At 38.1% G+C, this 20,035-nt stretch overlaps 1 protein-coding gene across 1 annotated transcript in view; it reads left to right on the forward strand.

Moving 5' to 3' along the window:
• Window positions 1-20,035, forward strand: part of pth1r (parathyroid hormone 1 receptor) — a 211,141-nt gene that overhangs the window by 166,894 nt on the left and 24,212 nt on the right. The window contains exons 6-7 of the mRNA XM_062022463.1: window positions 2,918-3,104; window positions 15,344-15,497. Coding sequence (XP_061878447.1) covers window positions 2,918-3,104; window positions 15,344-15,497 — 341 coding nt within the window. The remainder of the gene's footprint in view (window positions 1-2,917; window positions 3,105-15,343; window positions 15,498-20,035) is intronic.

Here is a 20,035-nt window from a genome sequence, read left to right on the forward strand (position 1 = left end):
GCTAGAATAGTCATTTACCACATTAGCAATGTATAGGGTGTATTTCTTTAAAGTTAAGACTAGTTTAAAGTTATCTTCATTGAAAAGTACAGTGCTTTTCCTTAAAAAAATAAGGACATTTCAATGTGACCCCAAACTTTTGAACGGTAGTGTATATGTGTTAAACATGCTTGTATTATCCTTTAAACACCTTTAACTTCTTAACAATATTAACTATATGTGTTAAACATGCTTGCATTATCTTTAAACACCTTTAACTTGTTAACAATATTAACTATATGTGTTAAACATGCTTTTATTATCTTTAAACATATTTAACTTGTTAACAATATTAACTATATGTGTTAAACATGCTTGTATTATTTTTAAACACCTTTAACTTGTTAACAATATTAACTATATGTGTTAAACATACTTGTATTATGTTTAAACACATTTAACTTGTTAACAATATTAACTATATGTGTTAAACATGCTTGTATTATCTTTAAACACCGTTAACTTGTTAACAATAATAACTATGTGTTAAACATACTTGTATTATCTTTAAACACCTTTAACTTGTTAACAATATTAACTATATGTGTTAAACATGCTTGTTTTATCTTTAAACACATTTAACTTGTTAACAATATTAATTATATGTGTTAAACATGCTAGTATTAGCTTTAAACACCTTTAACTTATTAACAATATTAACTATATGTGTTAAACATGATTGTATTATCATTAAATACCTTTAACTTGTTAACAATATTAACTATATGTGTTAAACATGCTTGTATTATCTTTAAACACCTTTAACTTGTTAACAATATTAACTATGTGTTAAACATGCTTGTATTATCTTTAAATACATTTAACTTGTTAACAATATTAACTATATGTGTTAAACATGCTTGTATTATTTTTAAACACCTTTAACTTGTTAACAATATTAACTATATGTGTTAAACATACTTGTATTATCTTTAAACACCTTTAACTTGTTAACAATATTAACTATATGTGTTAAACATACTTGTATTATCTTTAAACACCTTTAACTTGTTAACAATATTAACTATATGTGTTAAACATGCTTGTATTATCTTTAAACACCTTTAACTTGTTAACAATATTAACTATATGTGTTATACATGCTTGTATTATCTTAAAACACCTTTAAATTATTAACAATATTAACTATGTGTTAAACATGCTTGTATTATCTTTAAACACCTTTAACTTGTTAACAATATTAACTATATGTATTAAACATGCTTGTATTATCATTAAACACCTTTAATTTATTAACAATATTAACTATATGTGTTAAACATGCTTGCATTATCATTAAACACCTTTAACTTGTTAACAAAAACATATATTTCATAAATAAGTAAATATAAATTATATATATGAATGAGGTAGATCCCCACGACTTGATCAATTGAAAAGCAGCACGCCTGCAGTAAAAGTGTGGGCACCCCTGCCCTTAAGGAATGTTTTTTTTGTACTTTTGATCGCTTTGTACCCTTTTTGCTTGCATAAAGGTGAACGTTTGGCCTCTTAAAGACCAACATTGCCATTTTGAGAGAACATTAAAAAAAAGTATGGGTACAGACAGTGGCGGGCCGTGCGTTTCCCATCTAGGCCTTTAGTGATGTCCTACTTAGTCCGACTTCAATAAATACCTCTCAAAATACCATAATTGATGTCGCCACATGACCACGACTTGTAAAATACTAAACAGAAACACACTTGCGCACTACTGGGCATTGAATCAACTGAATGTGTCACTAGTGTAAAAAAAAGGGCTATTTTTTGCCGCATTTAAAAATCAATAAACCTGCATCGGACGTGGTACTGTCAAAACCAAAATAATTGTAAAAAACATATCTAAGGTGGAACAAAATATATTTGAACTCACCATACCGCTCGTAGTTGGTTGATTTGAGTGGAAGTGGCATGCAAACCGTTACATCTGCCACCTAATCAACGTTTTACTCTGCTACTATGGGGACGGTGTGGCGAAGTTGGTAGAGTGGCCGTACCAGCAATCGGAGGGTTGCTGGTTACTGGGGTTCAATCCCCACCTTCTACCATCCTAGTCACGTCCGTTGTGTCCTTGGGCAAGACACTTCACCCTTGCTCCTGATGGCTGCTGGTTAGCGCCTTGCATGGCAGCTCCCGCCATCAGTGTGTGAACGTGTGTGTGAATGGATGAATGTGGAAATACTGTCAACGCGCTTTGAGTACCTTGAAGGTAGAAAAACGCTATACATGTATAACCCATTACTTTGTCGGTTAAAAAAGTGAGTACCGCTGATTTCTCCGCTGGCCGGGTGTGGCTTCGGTGCCACTTTCTGCTTTCGTAAATCACCACTTGTGATTGGATACCTGGGTCACGTTCAACATAAGGCTACTGTCAACAACTTGTGATCTGATCATCTACACCAGACTGTCATCCATGTCTTTATGGACCTTGTTTTGGACACAGCAAACGAGGAAGCCAGACTGAGTGTGGCGCACAACGTGAATAAGTAGCTCTCTGATTAGCGCCCGGCAGCAGGTGAGCGTGCCAAACACTAATCAGAGGCATGTGAAACTTATCAGCACCCATGGTAACCAAAACACAAACCCAGGGGGGCTGAAAACAGAACTGAGGTCGTGAAACTAATAGAACAAAACTAAACAAAACATGATCCGGATCATGACAATGTCACCTTTTTTTGTTAAGTACATAACTCCACATGTGTTCATTCATAGTTTTGATGCCTTCAGTGACAATCTACAATGTAAATAGCCATGAAATTAAATAAAAAAACATTGAATGAGAAGGTGTGTCCAAACTTGTGGCCTGTACTGTATATACAGTATGTGTGCCACACAAACTAACCGTCCTGCCTTCTTGCTCTTTTGAAACCCCCGACAGACGACTGCATTGCACCAGGAACTACATCCACATGCATCTGTTCGTGTCCTACATGCTGAGAGCTGTCAGCATCTTCGTGAAGGATGTGGTGCTCTACTCGGGCTCCGCCTTGGAGGTGGAAGAGCGCGTCACGGTGGAAGACCTCAAGTCCATCACCGAGGCTCCCCCGGCCAACAAAGCCCACTTTGTAAGTTTCCGTCTCTTATCAATGTGGTTCTTATTTGTTGACAGCACATTTGTTGTGTACCTGAGTAGAGTGAGGTGAGAAGCATGTGAGCCCTCTAAGAGGATGTGGTCTCCATTTTTTTTTTTTTTCTGCAACGTCTCGCCTGCCTTTTCCAGGACTGGAGCAAATAAACTTTTTTGTCAGCATGCCAAGCATTTACTAGGCTTGGCTTTTCCACCCTCCTCCTGTCAAACTGCAGTTTAAACTGTGTGCTTTTCATGCCCGGGTGAATTTGCCAGCTAATACTTGTGTTCACTAGGTACTTGTGTGTATTCTGCTCAAGTACTTCACAAGTCTTTCCTGCATATTCCATCTTATGTTCCTAAAACCGCCTGACTCCCAATCCTTATTATTAATATATACAGAATATCAGTTGGAATACTTGTTTACTGATCCCTGAGGGGAATGCGGTGAGTTCCGCATGGGTGTTGATTCAGACCGATCCAAATTAGGGTTGTACTGGTATAGTATTGCGGTACTAATGAGTAGAGGAGCATGTTCGGCAACGCACAATCACTGAGTACTTACAAGCAGGCACAGTGTGTAGACCAGGGGTCGGCAACCCGCGGCTCTAGAGCCGCATGCGGCTCTTTAGCGCCGCCCTAGTGGCTCTCTGGAGCTTTTTCATAAATGTATGAAAAATTGAAAAAGATGAGGGGAAAAAAATTTATTTTTTGTTTTAATATGGTTTCTGTAGGAGGACAAACATGACACAAACCTCCCTAATTGTTATAAAGCACACTGTTTATATTAAACATGCTTCACTGATTCGAGTATTTGGCGAGCACCGTTTTGTCCTACTAATTTTGGCGGTCCTTGAACTCACCGTAGTTTGTTTACATGTATAACTTTCTCCAACTTTCTAGGACGTGTTTTATGCCACTTCTTTTTCTGTCTCATTTTGTCCACCAAACTTTTAACGTTGTGCGTGAATACACAAAGGTGAGTTTTGTTGATGTTATTGACTTGTGTGGAGTGCTAATCAGACATATTTGGTCACTGCATGACTGCAAGCTAATCGATGCTAACATGCTATTTAGGCTATCTATATGTACATATTGCATCATTATGCCTCATTTGTAGGTATATTTGAGATAATTTAGTTTCCTTTAAGTCATCTTAATTCAATTTATATGTCATGACACACTATCTGTATGTAATATGGCTTTTAACTTTTTGCGGCTCCAGACAGATTTGTTTTTGTATTTTTGGTCCAGTGTCCATTTTGGGTTGCCGACCCCTGGTGTAGACAAAAAAGGGAGAACGGACGCATTTTCTCCTAAAATCTGACGATAAAGGTGAAGTTATAACACTGAAACGCCCTCAGGAAGAGGCAGAGGTGGGACCAAGTCATTGCTTTGCAAGTCACAAGTAGGTCTCAAGTCCTTGCCCTCAAGTCTCGAGTCAAGTCCCGAGTCAAGACAGGCAAGTCCCGAGTCAAGTCCAAAGTCAAGACTGGAAAGTCTCAAGTCAAGTCCCAAGTCCTGCATTTTGAATTTCGAGTCCTTTCAAGTCCTTTTAACCACAGACTAATATATTTACACAGATTGTGTATGCTTTTAAAACGCTGTATTCATTTATTAAAACAAGTGCATATGAAATTGCAGGGGAAAAAAAGTGCTGACATTGCACTTCATAATAGCACTATTATCCAGTAATTTTAAACATTTAACTCATTCTTTTACAGAATAAACACATTTGAAAAAACAAGTGCAACTGTACTTATTTGCACAAAAGTGTTAACATTGTATTTCCATGGCATATTGCATTGTAACTAGTTCCACAGCAGTTTCTATCCTGTTCTTACCTTATCTCATTGATCTCATCTCATACTGTATGTGTGTTGATGTGTGCGTACATATGAAAAACATAACAAAAACATGAACAAAACAATGAACAGAGTTGTACTTTTTAGATGTCAGGGCCCTATGCAATATGTACACATATTGTTAATATAGTATACATTTTAACTGACCTTTATTTGACTATATTTGTGTTTTTGTAGGTGGCTAAAATATGCGGTGCTGCTGACCGCCGTCTAACATTATGTTACTGTGTGTGATACATTGACTAACGTAACGTTTTTATAGGTACCTCATGCAACCCTGCTTAAAAAAATCATTTGGCAAAAAGTATGAATAAGGTAGCGAACTGCAGTGGACGCAACATATTGCCGTGTTTGCAATGACGTTATAACCATAGACATCTTATAAGTAGAAGCAGCATTGGTTGCTGTGACGCGAGCAATTTGGCCGCCATCTTGAAGTAGTGACAGTTGACAGGTAGAAAATAAAGATGGTGTTCAGCGTTTTCCTACTCAAATGAGCGGACTGTTGAAAATAGGAATCGGGGGATTACTTTTCACAAGTAAGATTTAACATTAATGTACTATTGGTTGTATTTTATGAAAATAATATTACCACAGAGTTGAGAAGGAGCAAAGATCTTCAATATTTGTATGTGAAAATCACAAATACATCTTCTGGGGGAGGATGACTGCCCTACAGGGTTTTGGTTTACAAACTTTCAGCCCCACCTAAAACAAAATTCACCAGCCGCCACTGATTATGATGCATTCTCATTTTAGGCAAAATATAAGACAATACTTTCTTAACAGTATAATTGTAACCAGGAATAAGTCTTCAAGTAACAATATTCAAATACTAACATTGTTGGGTAAGACAGAATTTGGTTTTATTCTGAATCCAGTGAAACAGATTGGTGGTTTTAGCTGATAGACTTTCAGGTGTTTATATATGTTTATGTTGAAGTATTTGGCAGATGCTTTTATCCAAAGCGACATACATAAAAAATACATATAAAACAATGACTGTAAACATGATCATTTAAGGGAAGAATGTAATACAAAATATCAATACAAAGTGCCAAGACAGACTCTCTGCTGCTGCAGCAACAGAGATACAGTCTATAAGATATATATATATATATATATATATATATATATATATATATATATATATATATATATATATATATATATATATATATATATATATATATATATATATATATATATATATATATATATAATGTATTCATACATTGTTTATGTAGGATATACGCATGTATACATAACCTAATCATATTGTTTCTTCAATTTAAAAATAGCTGACCGTTTTTTTCCCCCTTCTCTGGGATTATATTCCCAGTTTTGATCTCGGACGTCTGGTCACTTATAGCGTATGAGAATATTATATTACTGTTAAGCAAACTATGAATAATAAAACACGCCAAAACATGTTTCCTTTATCATAGCTACACGTATGACAAAAAAGCACGTGAAAATCAGTGGTATTCAGTGAGGTAAGATGAATTAAATGCGCTGACAGTTCATTGCTCCTGCCAAATGAATTGCGCTGAGTGGAGCGGATCACCACTCCAAGATGGCGGCCCCGCGTCTCGTCTGCGCCTGTAGGCAGTAGCGCTCGATGCTGCGTACCCTTATAAGATGTCTAAGGTTATAACGTTAGCAGTGAGTTTACAGCCTCACTGATTTAACTACACAGCAAATAAAAGTCATGTTACTTAGCCAATAAACGTTATCTTACATTCAAAACTTACCCTTATTTGTGCAACTTCAAATGTCGAACGAAGTTGGAAGTTGTTGCGTCTCCGTCTGTAATATTCGAACTGCGTGATTTGCATACGGCAATTCGTTTTTTGTTGACCAAGTCGTAGTTTTAATACCCGAACGAAATTAACTTTGGCATAATTGTTTCTCACTGCCGCATTGTTTGACAACTCTTGTTCGGTGGTTGTCCTGCAATTTGATTGGCTGAATGCTGTGTGATGAAAACAACGTAGATCTAATTTGATTGGCTGTTGTACTGAGAGCACACCAGCTGACAGGAACAAATGATAAATAAATGATAAATGGGTTGTACTTGTATAGCGCTTTTCTACCTTCAAGGTACTCAAAGCGCTTTGACAGTATTTCCACATTTACCCATTCACATTTACCCATTCACACACACATTCACACACTGATGGCGGGAGCTGCCATGCAAGGCGCTAACCAGCAGCCATCAGAGGCAAAGGGTGAAGTGTCTTGCCCAAGGACACAACGGATGTGACTAGGAAGGTAGAAGGTGGGAATCCGATTGCTGGCACAGCCACTCTACCAACTTCGCCACGCTGATAGACACAGGTGAAGAAAATGAAAAATACGGAGCAGCGCGCTCCCAAATAACTTTTTAATCTTTGGGTTTTGGGGAAAGTAGCAAGTCATGTCAAGTCAAAAGGCTCAAGTCCAAGTGAAGTCACAAGTCATTGATGTTAAAGTCTAAGTCGAGTTGCAAGTCTCTTTACATTTTGTCAAGTCGAGTCCAAAGTCATCAAATTCATGACTCGAGTCTGACTCGAGTCCAAGTCATGTGACTCGAGTCCACACCTCTGGGAAAAGGTGCTTTAAGACATGGCTAGATAGCTAGCGGCGAACGTCCATTCGCAGTCGGCAGTGTTTTAGCTACTTCTAAATCACTAATCCTCGCCTCCATGGCAACGAATAAAGTGAGTTTCTTACAAGTATCATCCCTGCAGGACGAGGAATAGCTAAACATGCTTCACTACACACCGTAGGAGGATACGATAGCTAACCGCTAACAGCAAGCTAGCATCCTGAATGTAAACAAATGCCATGGGTGGATCTACACCTACTCAGTGGCCTAGTGGTTGGAGTGTCCGCCCTGAGATCGGTAGGTTGTGAGTTCAAAACCCTGGCTGAGTCATACCAAAGACTATAAAAATGGGACCCATTACCTCCCTGCTTGGCACTCAGCATCAAGGGTTGGAATTGGGGGTTAAATCACCAAAAATTATTCCCGGGCGCGGACACCGCTGCTGCTCACTGCTCCCCTCACCTCCCATTGGGTGAACAAGGGGATGGGTCAAATGCAGAGGACAAATTTCACCACACCTTGTGTGTGTGTGACAATCATTGGTACTTTAACATACACTGTAATGATACCAAGTATCATAACGATACTACTATGATTCCATAGATATTTTTTATCATCACAAAATCTTTTTTACCTTTTTTTTTAAATTCATATTATGTTTATAAACTCAGGAAATATGTCCCTGGACACATGAGGACTTTGAATATGACCAATGTATGATCCTGTAACTACTTGGTATCGGATCGATACCTAAATGTGTGGTATCATCCAAAACTAATGTAAAGTATCCAAACAACAGAAAAATAAGTGACTGTTACATTTTAACAGAAGTGTAGATAGAACATGTTGAAACAGAAAATGAGCAGATATTGACAGTAAATGAACAAGTGGATTAATAATCAATGTTACAGCTTGTCCCTCATAATTTTGACAAAATAGAATGACACAATATGTTACTGCATACGTCAGCAGACTAATTAAGAGTCTTTGTTTTTTTACTTACTAATAAAAGACAAGTTGTCTTGTATGTTCAATATCTTATTTAAGGACAACATTGCAATAAGAAACATATGTTTAATGTACCCCTAAGATTTTTTGTTAAAATAAAGCCAATAATGCCATTTTTTATGGTCCCCCTTATTTAGAAAAGTACAGAAAAGTACCGAAAAATATTTTCGTACCAGTACAGGTGCTAAAATATTGGTATCGGGACAACACTAATCCATATGGAGCAACATATATCCAGTGCACAATACCACAGCTCCTAAAAAATATAAGTGATTTACAGCAGGTCTTAAAGGGACAGGACACTACATTATCCGTAATCCTCCCCGAGTGGCCTTTAATGACAACGCAGTGGCACAACTAAAATATATAATATAATATAATAGAATAGAATATAATATAATATAATATATATAATATATAATAATATAATAACATAATAATATAATATAATATAATATAATAATATAATCTAATATAATATAATATAATATAATATAAGATAATATCGGGACGGCGTGGCGAAGTTGGTAGAGTGGCCGTGCCAGCAATCGGAGGGTTGCTGGTTACTGGGGTTCAATCCCCACCTTCTACCATCCTAGTCACGTCCGTTGTGTCCTTGGGCAAGACACTTCACCCTTGCTCCTGATGGCTGCTGGTTAGCGCCTTGCATGGCAGCTCCCGCCATCAGTGTGTGAATGTGTGTGTGAATGGGTGAATGTGGAAATACTGTCAAAGCGCTTTGAGTACCTTGAAGGTAGAAAAGCGCTATACAAGTATAACCCATTTATCATTTACAACTAGAGCAGAATCTGTTTGCTCTCCTGGGGGGACGAGGGGGACGTCCTCTGCTCATTACAAAAGCACATCGTGTTAAATGGATCGCGATGAGTCCAATCCCAAACCATGTATGAGAAGACACAATGTGGTTGTTATGTTAGCGTCACGCAACATGCACACTCGTTGCATGTTGGGACAGACTTTTGTATTCATATTTATGTGTTTTATTTTTATATCTGTCCATGGACATGTTCCCAGAATCCCCCACCCCGTGAAAAACAACCGTACAGGGGTCTTACCTTAAGGGGGTCTCAGCTGTTGCCATCGCCACCTTTTAATCAAGTCCTAAATAGAAAGAAAGTATGTGCCATCCACCCTGTGCCCTTTGTCCTCCACTGTATCCTTCATTTTCTTCCCGGAGAGACATCACTTGTTAGAAATTCTTAAAAAATGGTTAAAAGGCAATCACCAATTTGGCCGTCCTACTGCTTTCATTAAAGTACAGCAGCACATTTGAAGTACACCAGCAGGTGCTATCTGGCCTCAAAATACCTTCCCAACTTGTGTAAATCTACTTACTTCTCCTTCTTTGGTCCTCAATTACTTCTTTTCTGAGCATGCATGCGGCCAAACTGCAAAACCCAAAACCAGTGAAGTTGGCATGTTGAGTAAATGGTGAATAAAAACGGAATACAATGATTTGCAAATCCTTTTCAACTTATATTAGATTGAATAGACTGCAAAGATTTAATGTTCAAACTTAGAAACAATTTTTTTTGTGCAAATAATCATTAACTTAGAATTTAATGGCAGCAACACATTGCAAAAAAGTTGAGACGACCAATTTTTGAAGCTTTTCAGGTGGAATTCTTTCCCATTCTTGCTTGATGTACAGCTTAAGTTTTTCAACAGTCCGGGATCTCTGTTGTGGTATTTTAGGCTTCATATTGTGCCACACATTTTCAATGGGAGACAGGTCTGGACTACAGGCAGGCCAGTCTAGTACCCGCATGCTGTTGTAACACGTGACTTGGCATTGTCTTGCTGAAATAAGCAGGGGCGTCCATGAAAAAGATGTTGCTTGGATGGCAACATATGTTGCTCCAAAACCTATATGTACCTTTCAGCATTAATGGCGCCTTCACAGATGTGTAAGTTACCCATGCCTTGGGTACTAACACACCCCCATACCATCACAGATGCTGGCTTTTGAACTTTGCGCATATAACAGTCCGGATGGTTCTTTTCCTCTTCGGTCCGGAGGACAGGACGTCCACAGTTTCCAAAAACAATTTCAAATGTGGACTCTTCAGGCCACTTTTCCACTTTGCATCAGTCCGTCGTAGATGAGCTCTGGCCCAGCGAAGCCGGCGGCGTTTCTGGGTGTTGTTGATGAATGGCTTTGGCTTTGCATAGTAGAGTTTTAACTTGCACTTACAGATGTAGCGACGAACTGTAGTTACTGACAGTGGTTTTCTGAAGTGTTCATGAGCCCAAGTGGTGATATCCTTTACAAGGTGATGTCCGTTTTTGATGCAGTACCACCTGAGGCATCGAAGGTCACGGCCTTGCCGCTTACGTGCAGTGATTTCTCCAGATTCTCGGAACCTTTTGATGATATTACGGACCGTAGATGGTAAAATCCCTAAATTCCTTGCAATAGCTTGTTGAAAAATGTTGTTCTTAAACTGTTGGACAATTTGCTCACGCATTTGTTCAAAAAGTGGTGACCCTCGCCCCATCCTTGTTTGTGAATGACTGAGCATTTCATGGAAGCTGCTTTTATACCCAATCATGGCACCCACCTGTTCCCAATTAGCCTGTTCACCTGTGGGATGTTCCAAATAAGTGTTTGATGAGCATTCCTCAACTTTTTCAGTTTTTTTGCCACTTGTGCCAGCTTTTTTGAAACATGTTGCAGGCATCAAATTCCAAATGAACTAATATTTGCAAAAAAATAACAAAGTTTTCCAGGTCGAACGGTAAATATCTTGTCTTTGAAGTCTATTCAATTGAATATAAGTTGAGTGGATTTGCAAATTATTGTATTCTGTTTTTATTTATGATTTACACAACATGCCAACTTCACCGGTTTTAGGTTTTGTAATTATTTGGTCTTGCCGCTAACAAGAAGTTTACAGAGCACGGCTTCGTCGAGTTCAAAACATTGATAGAATTTAGGCCACTGAGTGCTCTTTATATTTGGGTACAATTTTGACCCTGTGTCAAATGATCATTTACTCAACTGCAGAAAGTACCTGGCATCTATCAGTAGGATTTTGTTATTATTAAAATATGTGTATTATTTATACACATGTATTAGGGAAGGAGAAGGCCTTTATTTCTGAAAAGACCATTATTGTAGAAAATGAAATCCCAGAAATGAAATTAATGACTTTTGTGGAGTGTAAACATCTATAAATTGACTGTGTGATTGTTGATTGTACAGTATTCTATTGAGGCTCAAATAGAATAAAATTCAATAAATACATATATAAATAATCACTAAAATGTGCCATTAATCGGCAATTAATACAATCAATGTATTATTAAATGTGTCATTAATTTATTTAATGTCAAATTGCATTTAATTATTGATTTATGAAAGTATTTCATGATTTACATATTTCATCATTCATTATTTCATGAATACCTAATTTTTCGGAGTATAAGTCGCACCGGAGTATAAGTCGCACCTGCCGAAAATGCATAATAAAGAAGAAAAAAACCATATATAAGTCGCACTGGAGCCCGGCCAAACTATGAAAAAAACTGTGACTTATAGTCCGAAAAATACGGTAATTGTTTCACAGTTTAATGAATGATGGTTGAGATTTATATGGCACTTTTCTAGACACTCAAAGTGCCTTACAGCGAGAACCCATCATATTTATCTGCATTATTTTACAATTTTAAAAAGAATTTGATTATTTCACAATTTATTGACTTATTTGATTATTTCAGGATCGATCATTTTTTGATTTAATTAATAATAATAAAAACAATAAAGGATTCGATTTTTGTTATTTCTAGACACTCAAAGCACTTTACAGTGAGAATTGAGAAGCCATCAAAGTTATCTTACCGGTAATTATTTCACAATGTATTAATTTAATTGTTTCATGATTTTTTTTATTTTACAAATCATGAAATTATTGAATAAACCATGAAATAATCAAGCAAATTGTGAAATAATTAAATAAATCATTGAATCATGAAATAATGAAATCAATAAATACATTATAAAATAATTAAATGTATTGTAACATAATGCATGTTTTTTTTTTTAATTCAAACATGCTCAACAACACTTGCACATTTACATTTTGAAAATAAATCGGAAAAGGGGATCTTAATCCCAAAATCCCAGCAATTACTGGTAGTTTTTTTTCTCTTTGTGTGTAACATCTACTTTCAAAGGTTACCATTTTGTAATCATTTCCCAGAGTTCTCCTCAGGGAATGAGCCCCTTGATCCTGACCAGTTAAACATTGATGGCTTTAGCACATTTGGATTGATTGTAAGCAGTTGTTCCCCTGTCGGGGGTCACAACAGCAGGTCAATCGCATGAATTGTTGTGGATTGGTTTTTACTTGAGAAACCGGGAATGGCACTTAGTGTATATCCTCTTGCCATGAAGGGATGAAGTGCATACCATGATATCATTAATAATGATGAATTATAAGTGGCCTATAGTTTATTATTATTATTAGTGTTATACTTCCTGGTTCACGTAAGATGCTATGAGACGTAAACAACGAATCGTATTTTATTACTGGTGTGCACCAACAATCAAAAAATGACCTCTAGAAATGTGCGTTGTGTGGATTCCAGCTTTACCTTGAAGCACACTATAAAAGACGTTTTATTCAAATCAAATCAAACTTTATTTATAAATCGCTTTTCATGCATAAAAGAAATGCAACACAAGTGCTTTACAGACTTAAATAGAATGCCACAACACCCCCACCCCCACCCCCCCACTCTCTCTCACACACACACACACACACACACACACACACACACACACACTCACACACATTATTGTATGTTACCTTCTTGAGACCTGAGAAAAATGCCTCCCTCTTTAGGACCACCCTTTCCAGATAAATAAAGATTTGTATTTACAACATTAATAATATATATACAAACTATGCAAATGTTAAAAAGCTTGTTGTGAAAAATGTGTTGGAATTTCACAAGAAAAAGGTCACAATTTCACAAGAAAAACTTAGAATTTTGGCAGTGTTATAATAAAAGTCGTAATTTTACTCAACGCAAGTCAAAATTTTATAAGAACAACTGAACACGTGCAATATTATGATAAACGTTGGAATGTTACTCAATAACAGTCGCAGTTTTACAAGAAAAGCTCAAACTTTTGGCAATTTCATGAAAAGAGTCGTCATTTTACTCGACAAAAGTCACAATTTTATAAGAAAACCTTAAAATGTTGCCAACGTTATAATAATAATCCGAATTTTACCTGGCAAAATAATGACAAGGGTCGTATAATTTTACTCAAAAAATGTCACTATTTTACAAGAACAACAAAAGAAATTGGCAACATTGTGATAAAAGTCAGAATTGTATATAACCAGTGTCACCATTTTGCATTAAAAAATAATACATTTACATTTAAAAAAGTCATAATTTTACGAGAAAATATTTCCATATTACAGAAACAGAAAGAATATGAGAAATTGTTCCCAATTTTATAAGAAAAAAGTCAACACATAGTGAGAAAAACACTGCTTTTAGTTTTTTTTGTTTTGTTTGTTGGTAATTGGTTTTTATTCTTCATAATTTACTTTGTTATTACAGTATGTCTCTATATACATATTTATTTTATTTTTTTAATACATTTTGGCCAAAGGGGGCGCATTTCAATTTATTACACACACTTGTTATTTCATATGTTGGCCAGAGGGGGAGCACTTCAAATTTCTTACACACACTTGTTATTTCATATGTTGACCATAGGGGAGCACTTATAAAACCGACAGTCAATTTGAAATACCGTATTTCCTTGAATTGGCGCCGGGAATATAGTATTCGCCTGCCTACAATTACAGCCGGGTCAAACTCGTTTCGCTAAATAATTAGCGCATGCTTGGCACTTCCGCCGGGTCAAATATGAGTCATTAAATGACTCCCGCCTCCAGGTGGTAGAGGGCGCTAGTGATCCTTCTTGCGACTACCAGTACTGCAGGAGACAGGTACTGCAGAAGAAGACAACAAGCAGCAAGCATGCAGCAATTGTTTGCTTGCACTTTTAACATGGAGGATTACATATCTAAAATAAAACGGTTTTCTAAACTGGACTTTCAATCGAAGCAGGAGGTAATAATTGAAGGAATATCTCCAGAGACTTTTAAAATTGAAGAAAGATGAGAAAGACTGCCTTTGATCAGAAGCAGCTGCACATGGACCCATCTACAAGTAAAGGTAAGATCATAATAACGTTTTTTTTATTAAATGTGTTTTTCATGATAAGGTATGCGCCGGAGTGAGAAGAGGTTTTAAAATAATTAGAGCATGCTTGCTCATTCCGCATGGTTTTGGTAACCGCAGGAGTGAGAAGAGGTTTTAAATTAATTAGCGCCCCTGCGGCTATTCAAGGAAATACGGTATCCCTTCTTTTTGGGATCACCCTAATTTTGATAGATTTCAACACCAGGGGTGCAAATGAGACATTCTCTATTAGATGCAATGGTTTTTACGTGTTGGGACCATGATTTATGTTCTAACTTGTTCACCGGTCCTCATATGGAAGGTAATTTTCCTTGATGTCTCAAGGGTAGAAATACAAGGGGACACACACACACACACACACACACACACACACACGCGCACACACACACACACACATACGAACGCATTATTACCACTTCTGGGTCCATCCAATCAAAATCCAATCAATATACACCTGCCCAAAGCACACAAGCCTTCAGTGCACATATTAGAGTGTTTTATATTCCTCTTGTCTCTGTGCAGATTGGCTGCAAGGCGGCCGTCACCTTGTTCATGTACTTCCTGGCCACCAATTACTACTGGATCCTGGTGGAGGGTCTGTACCTGCACAGCCTCATCTTCATGACCTTCTTCTCGGACCGAAAGTACCTATGGGGCTTCACTCTGATCGGATGGGGTGAGTTTGGGTTGGGGGGGATCTAAAAGTGAGTTGCTGCATGGAAAAGGACCTCTCAGCGCCTGCATTGTACACACTGTGCGTATTGTTACCTCGGCACAGCGCATACAATGTGGATGCGGCGTTGTTGCCACGTCGCTTTCGACTGAATGAACAAACTACACAACAAATATATCAACACGTCACTTTTGTTTTTGCTCCCATTTTTCCACGAGGTCAAGTCAATGACCTGAAACCTTTTCTATGCACACAAAATTCCTATTACATAAATACTGTTGACACACTTCCCCTTTGCCAAGAAAATCCATCAACATCACAGGTGTGGTATATCAAGATGCTGATTAGGCCGTGTGTTTCCCACCTAGGCCTTCAGTGATGTCCGACTTCAATGATTACCTCTCAAAATACCATCATTTATGTCACCACATGACCATTGCTGGAGAAATACTATACAGAAACACATTTACGCACTACTGAGTATTGAACCACATCAACAGTGTACAAAACAGGTTATTTTCTGGCGCATTTAAAACATATCAATCAATCAAAGTTCATTTATATAGCCCTAAATCACAAGTGTCTCAAAGGGCTGCACAAGTCACAACGACTTCCTCGGCTCAGATCCCACATCAGGGCAAAAGAAACCTAAACCCAATGGGATACAATGAGAAACCTTGGAGGGGACCGCAGATGTGGGGGACCCCCCTTCGGGTGACCGGTGCAATAGACGTCGAGTGGATCTAGTTAATAGTGTGAGAGTCCAGTCCATAGTGGGGCCAGCAGGGGATCATCTTGAGTGGAGACAAGTCAGTAGCACAGAGACAGTCCCCGACTGATGCACAGATGAGTGGTCCACCCCGGGTCCCGACTTTGAACAGCTAGCGCATCAACTGTGGTCACCTAATAACCTCTCCACGCAGAAAAGGGGGGCAGAGCAGAAAAGAGACGGCAGATCAACTTTAAACTCCATTTATTTGTTTTTAAATGTCTAAACAACCTCGCGCCAACATATCTCTCCGACCTCCTTCAGCCTTACTGCCCTACCCGATCCCTAAGATCAGCAGATCAGCTGCTACTAACGGTCCCTGACACAAGACTGAAGCTTAGAGGTGACAGAGCTTTCGCCGCTGCTGCTCCCAAGCTCTGGAACGACCTACCTCTGAGTGTTAGACAAGCCTCCTCTCTTCCTGTTTTTAAATCTCTCTTAAAAACATACCTTTATTCCATGGCTTTTAACACTGAGTGATATCCATCCTGCAATGGTGCCCCATAATACACCTGCTGCGAACCTGTTTTTAAGTTTTATTTATTTATTTTTTATCGTGTTCTGTTTGTGTTGTGTTGTGTTTGCTCGGTACTCGTATTATCTTTTAACCTGCCCATTGTACAGCACTTTGGCTACCCCTGTGGTAAATGTTAAATGTGCTTTATAAATAAAGTTGATTTGATTTGATTTGATCAACTGGTCTAAAATGGGGGTCTATTTAAAGGCTAGCGTATACAAATGAGTTTTGAGATGGGACTTAAATGCTTCTACATATCTTATGTGGTACTGTCAAAATTGAAATTGCAAAAAAACATTAAAGTGAAAAAATTTAATATTTGTACTCACAATTTATAGCACCTATTCGACGCCGTATAAGCCAGTGGCACCCTTCGTAAGTCGGCTGATTCAAGTGGAAATGGCGAGCATTTCCCCATTTCATCGCCAGAACAGCTGAGCTAGCTTCCGGGGTTGGCCGACATCGTCTCACAAGATGTAGTTTATTTTTAAATATCCTTCTTGAAAATGGCCTTGCAAAAATATATATCTGCCACCTAATCAACGTTTTGTTCTCCTTCTCTGCTACCGCAACACTTCCCGCTTCCTGCTTAATTTGAAACTTGTGAATGGATACTCACTTTGGAATGACAAGTGAGTATCCTATCACAGTCTCGTTAACATCAGGCTACCTAGATAGGCTACTGTCTACAACTTGTGATCTGATTGGCTGTCGCAACTGTCTCTCAGTCCAATCCAAACCAATCCGCTTTATTTATATAGCACATTTAAACAACAAAAATGTTTCCAAAGTGTTGCACAAAAATATTAAAAACAAGATTCAAATATTATCCTTAGCTCCACCAATGACTGAATTAAAACAAAATAAATAAATACAAAACCAATATAAAAATAAATATGATTAAAAACTATTTTAAAGGGTAAAACCAATTAAAACAATGAATAGATATGCAAATTTAAAAATACAGAGGACCACACAACTCACGTAGTGTTAAAAGCCAGAGAATAAAAGTGGGTCTTAAGACGAGACTTAAAACACTCCACTGTGGGAGCAGATGGAACATGGAAGGCAGAGTGTTCCAGGGCTTAGGGCCGACCACAGAGAAGGCCCTGTCTCCCCTGGTTTTAAGTCTGGTCTTGGGCACCATGACCTGGAGCTGGCTCTCGGATCTCAGAGCGCGCGCAGGAGTGTAAATTTGGATGAGGTCCGAGATATGATGAGGTGCCAGTCCATGCAAATCTTTAAAACCAAACAGCAACATTTTAAAATCAATTCTAAGATGAACAGGGAGCCAGTGCAAAGTCTCAAGAATTGGGGTTATATGCTGGCGTTTCCTGGCCCCAGTTAATAGTGCCGCGTTCTGGACTAACTGCAACCTTTACCTTTGCTAAAAGACGAAGATAATAAAATTTGATGATAAAACGCCATTGACTTGTTTGTCAAGTTTAAAATCACTGTCTATAGTGACGCCAACGCTGGTGACTTTGGGACGCACATACAGTCGCGGTCAAAAGTTTACATACACTTGTAAAGAACATAATGTCATGGCTGTCTTGAGTTTCCAATAATTTCTACAACTCTTATTTTTTTGTAATAGAGTGACTGGAGCACATACTTGTTGGTCACGAAAAACATTCATGAAGTTTGGTTCTTTTATGAATTTATTATGGGTGTACTGAAAATGTGACCAAATCTGCTGGGTCAAAAGTATACATACAGCAATGTTCATATTTGGTTACATGTCCCTTGGCAATTTTCACTGCAATGAGGCGCTTTTGGTAGCCATCCACAAGCTTCTGGCAATCTTGACCACTCATCTTGACAAAATTGGTGCAGTTCAGCTAAATGTGTTGGTTTTTTGACATGGACTTGTTTCTTCAGCATTGTCCACACGTTTAAGTCAGGACTTTGGGAAGGCCATTCTAAAACCTTAATTCTAGCCTGATTTAGCCATTCCTTAACCACTTTTGACGTGTGTTTGGGGTCATGGTCCTGTTGGAACACCCAACTGCACCCAAGACCCAACCTTCGGTCTGATGATTTTAGGTTGTCCTGAAGAATTTGGAGGTAATCCTCCTTTTTCATTGTCCCGTTTACTCTCTGTAAAGCACCAGTTCCATTGGCAGCAAAACAGGCCCAGAGCATAACACTACCACCACCATGCTTGACGGTGGGAATTGGTGTTCCTGGGATTAAAAGTCTCACCTTTTCTCCTCCACACATATTGCTGGGTATTGTGGCCAAACAGCTCAATTTTTGTTTCATCTGACATCACATGGACAAAGATAAGACCTTCTGGATTAAAGTTCTGTGGTCGACTGTAATTTTGCAATGGTCCCAAGTCAATGAGGGCCGGACCAAAAACTAAAATTTCCGTTTTTCCCTCATTCATTCTTTAAACATTCTGGGTTAACCAAGCCTTGACGTCGCATAGACAGTTGAGAAGGAGTGTCAGGGGGCTGTGGCCTTTTGAAATCGGCATATAAATTTGGCAGTCATCTGTATAAAAATGATAAGACACTCCATGCCTCTCAAAAATCTCTCCAAGAGGGAGGAGATAAAAGAGCAAACAGGATGGTGCCCAGAATAGATCCCTGGGGGACACCACAGTAAAGCGGAGCAGAAGAAGAGGTGGCGTCCCCCAGCCTGACAAAGAAGGACCTTTCTGACAGGTAGGATCTGAACCACTCTAATGCAGTCCCCCTGACACCCACACAGTCTCTCAGGCGGTCTAAAAGAATTGTGTGTTCGACTGTGTCAAAGGCAGCTGTGAGATTTAAAAGCACTAAAATGGCAGAGCTGCCAGAATCAGACAAAAAGTAAGTCATTAAAAACCTTTAAAAGTGCAGATTCAGTACTGTGCAAAGCTTTGTATCCAGACTGAAATGGATCTAAAGAGCTATTGTCATCTAAAAAAGGCTGCAATAGCACCAAAACACATTTCTCCAAAATGTTTGACACCAAAGGTCATTTAGAAATGGGCCGATAATTTGACAAACTTGTAGGATCAAGACCTGTTTTTTTTATCAAAGGCTCAACAACAGCTCCTTTACAAAAAAGAAGGGAACACTGCCAGAAATCAAGCTGCTGTTGATGATGTCCCTAACAGAAAAATCAATAAAAAAGTGAGGGGGGACTGGGTCTGTGGTACAGGATGAGGGTTTTAGTGTGTCAACTAGTCCTGATTAGAAGGAACCTTGTCATTAAAGAAAGAGACATTTTTTCACAAGTTTCACTTGTCATCTCCAGTGAAGT

Source organism: Entelurus aequoreus, linkage group LG16, assembly GCF_033978785.1.
Source record: "Entelurus aequoreus isolate RoL-2023_Sb linkage group LG16, RoL_Eaeq_v1.1, whole genome shotgun sequence".
Lineage (NCBI taxonomy): Eukaryota > Metazoa > Chordata > Actinopteri > Syngnathiformes > Syngnathidae > Entelurus > Entelurus aequoreus.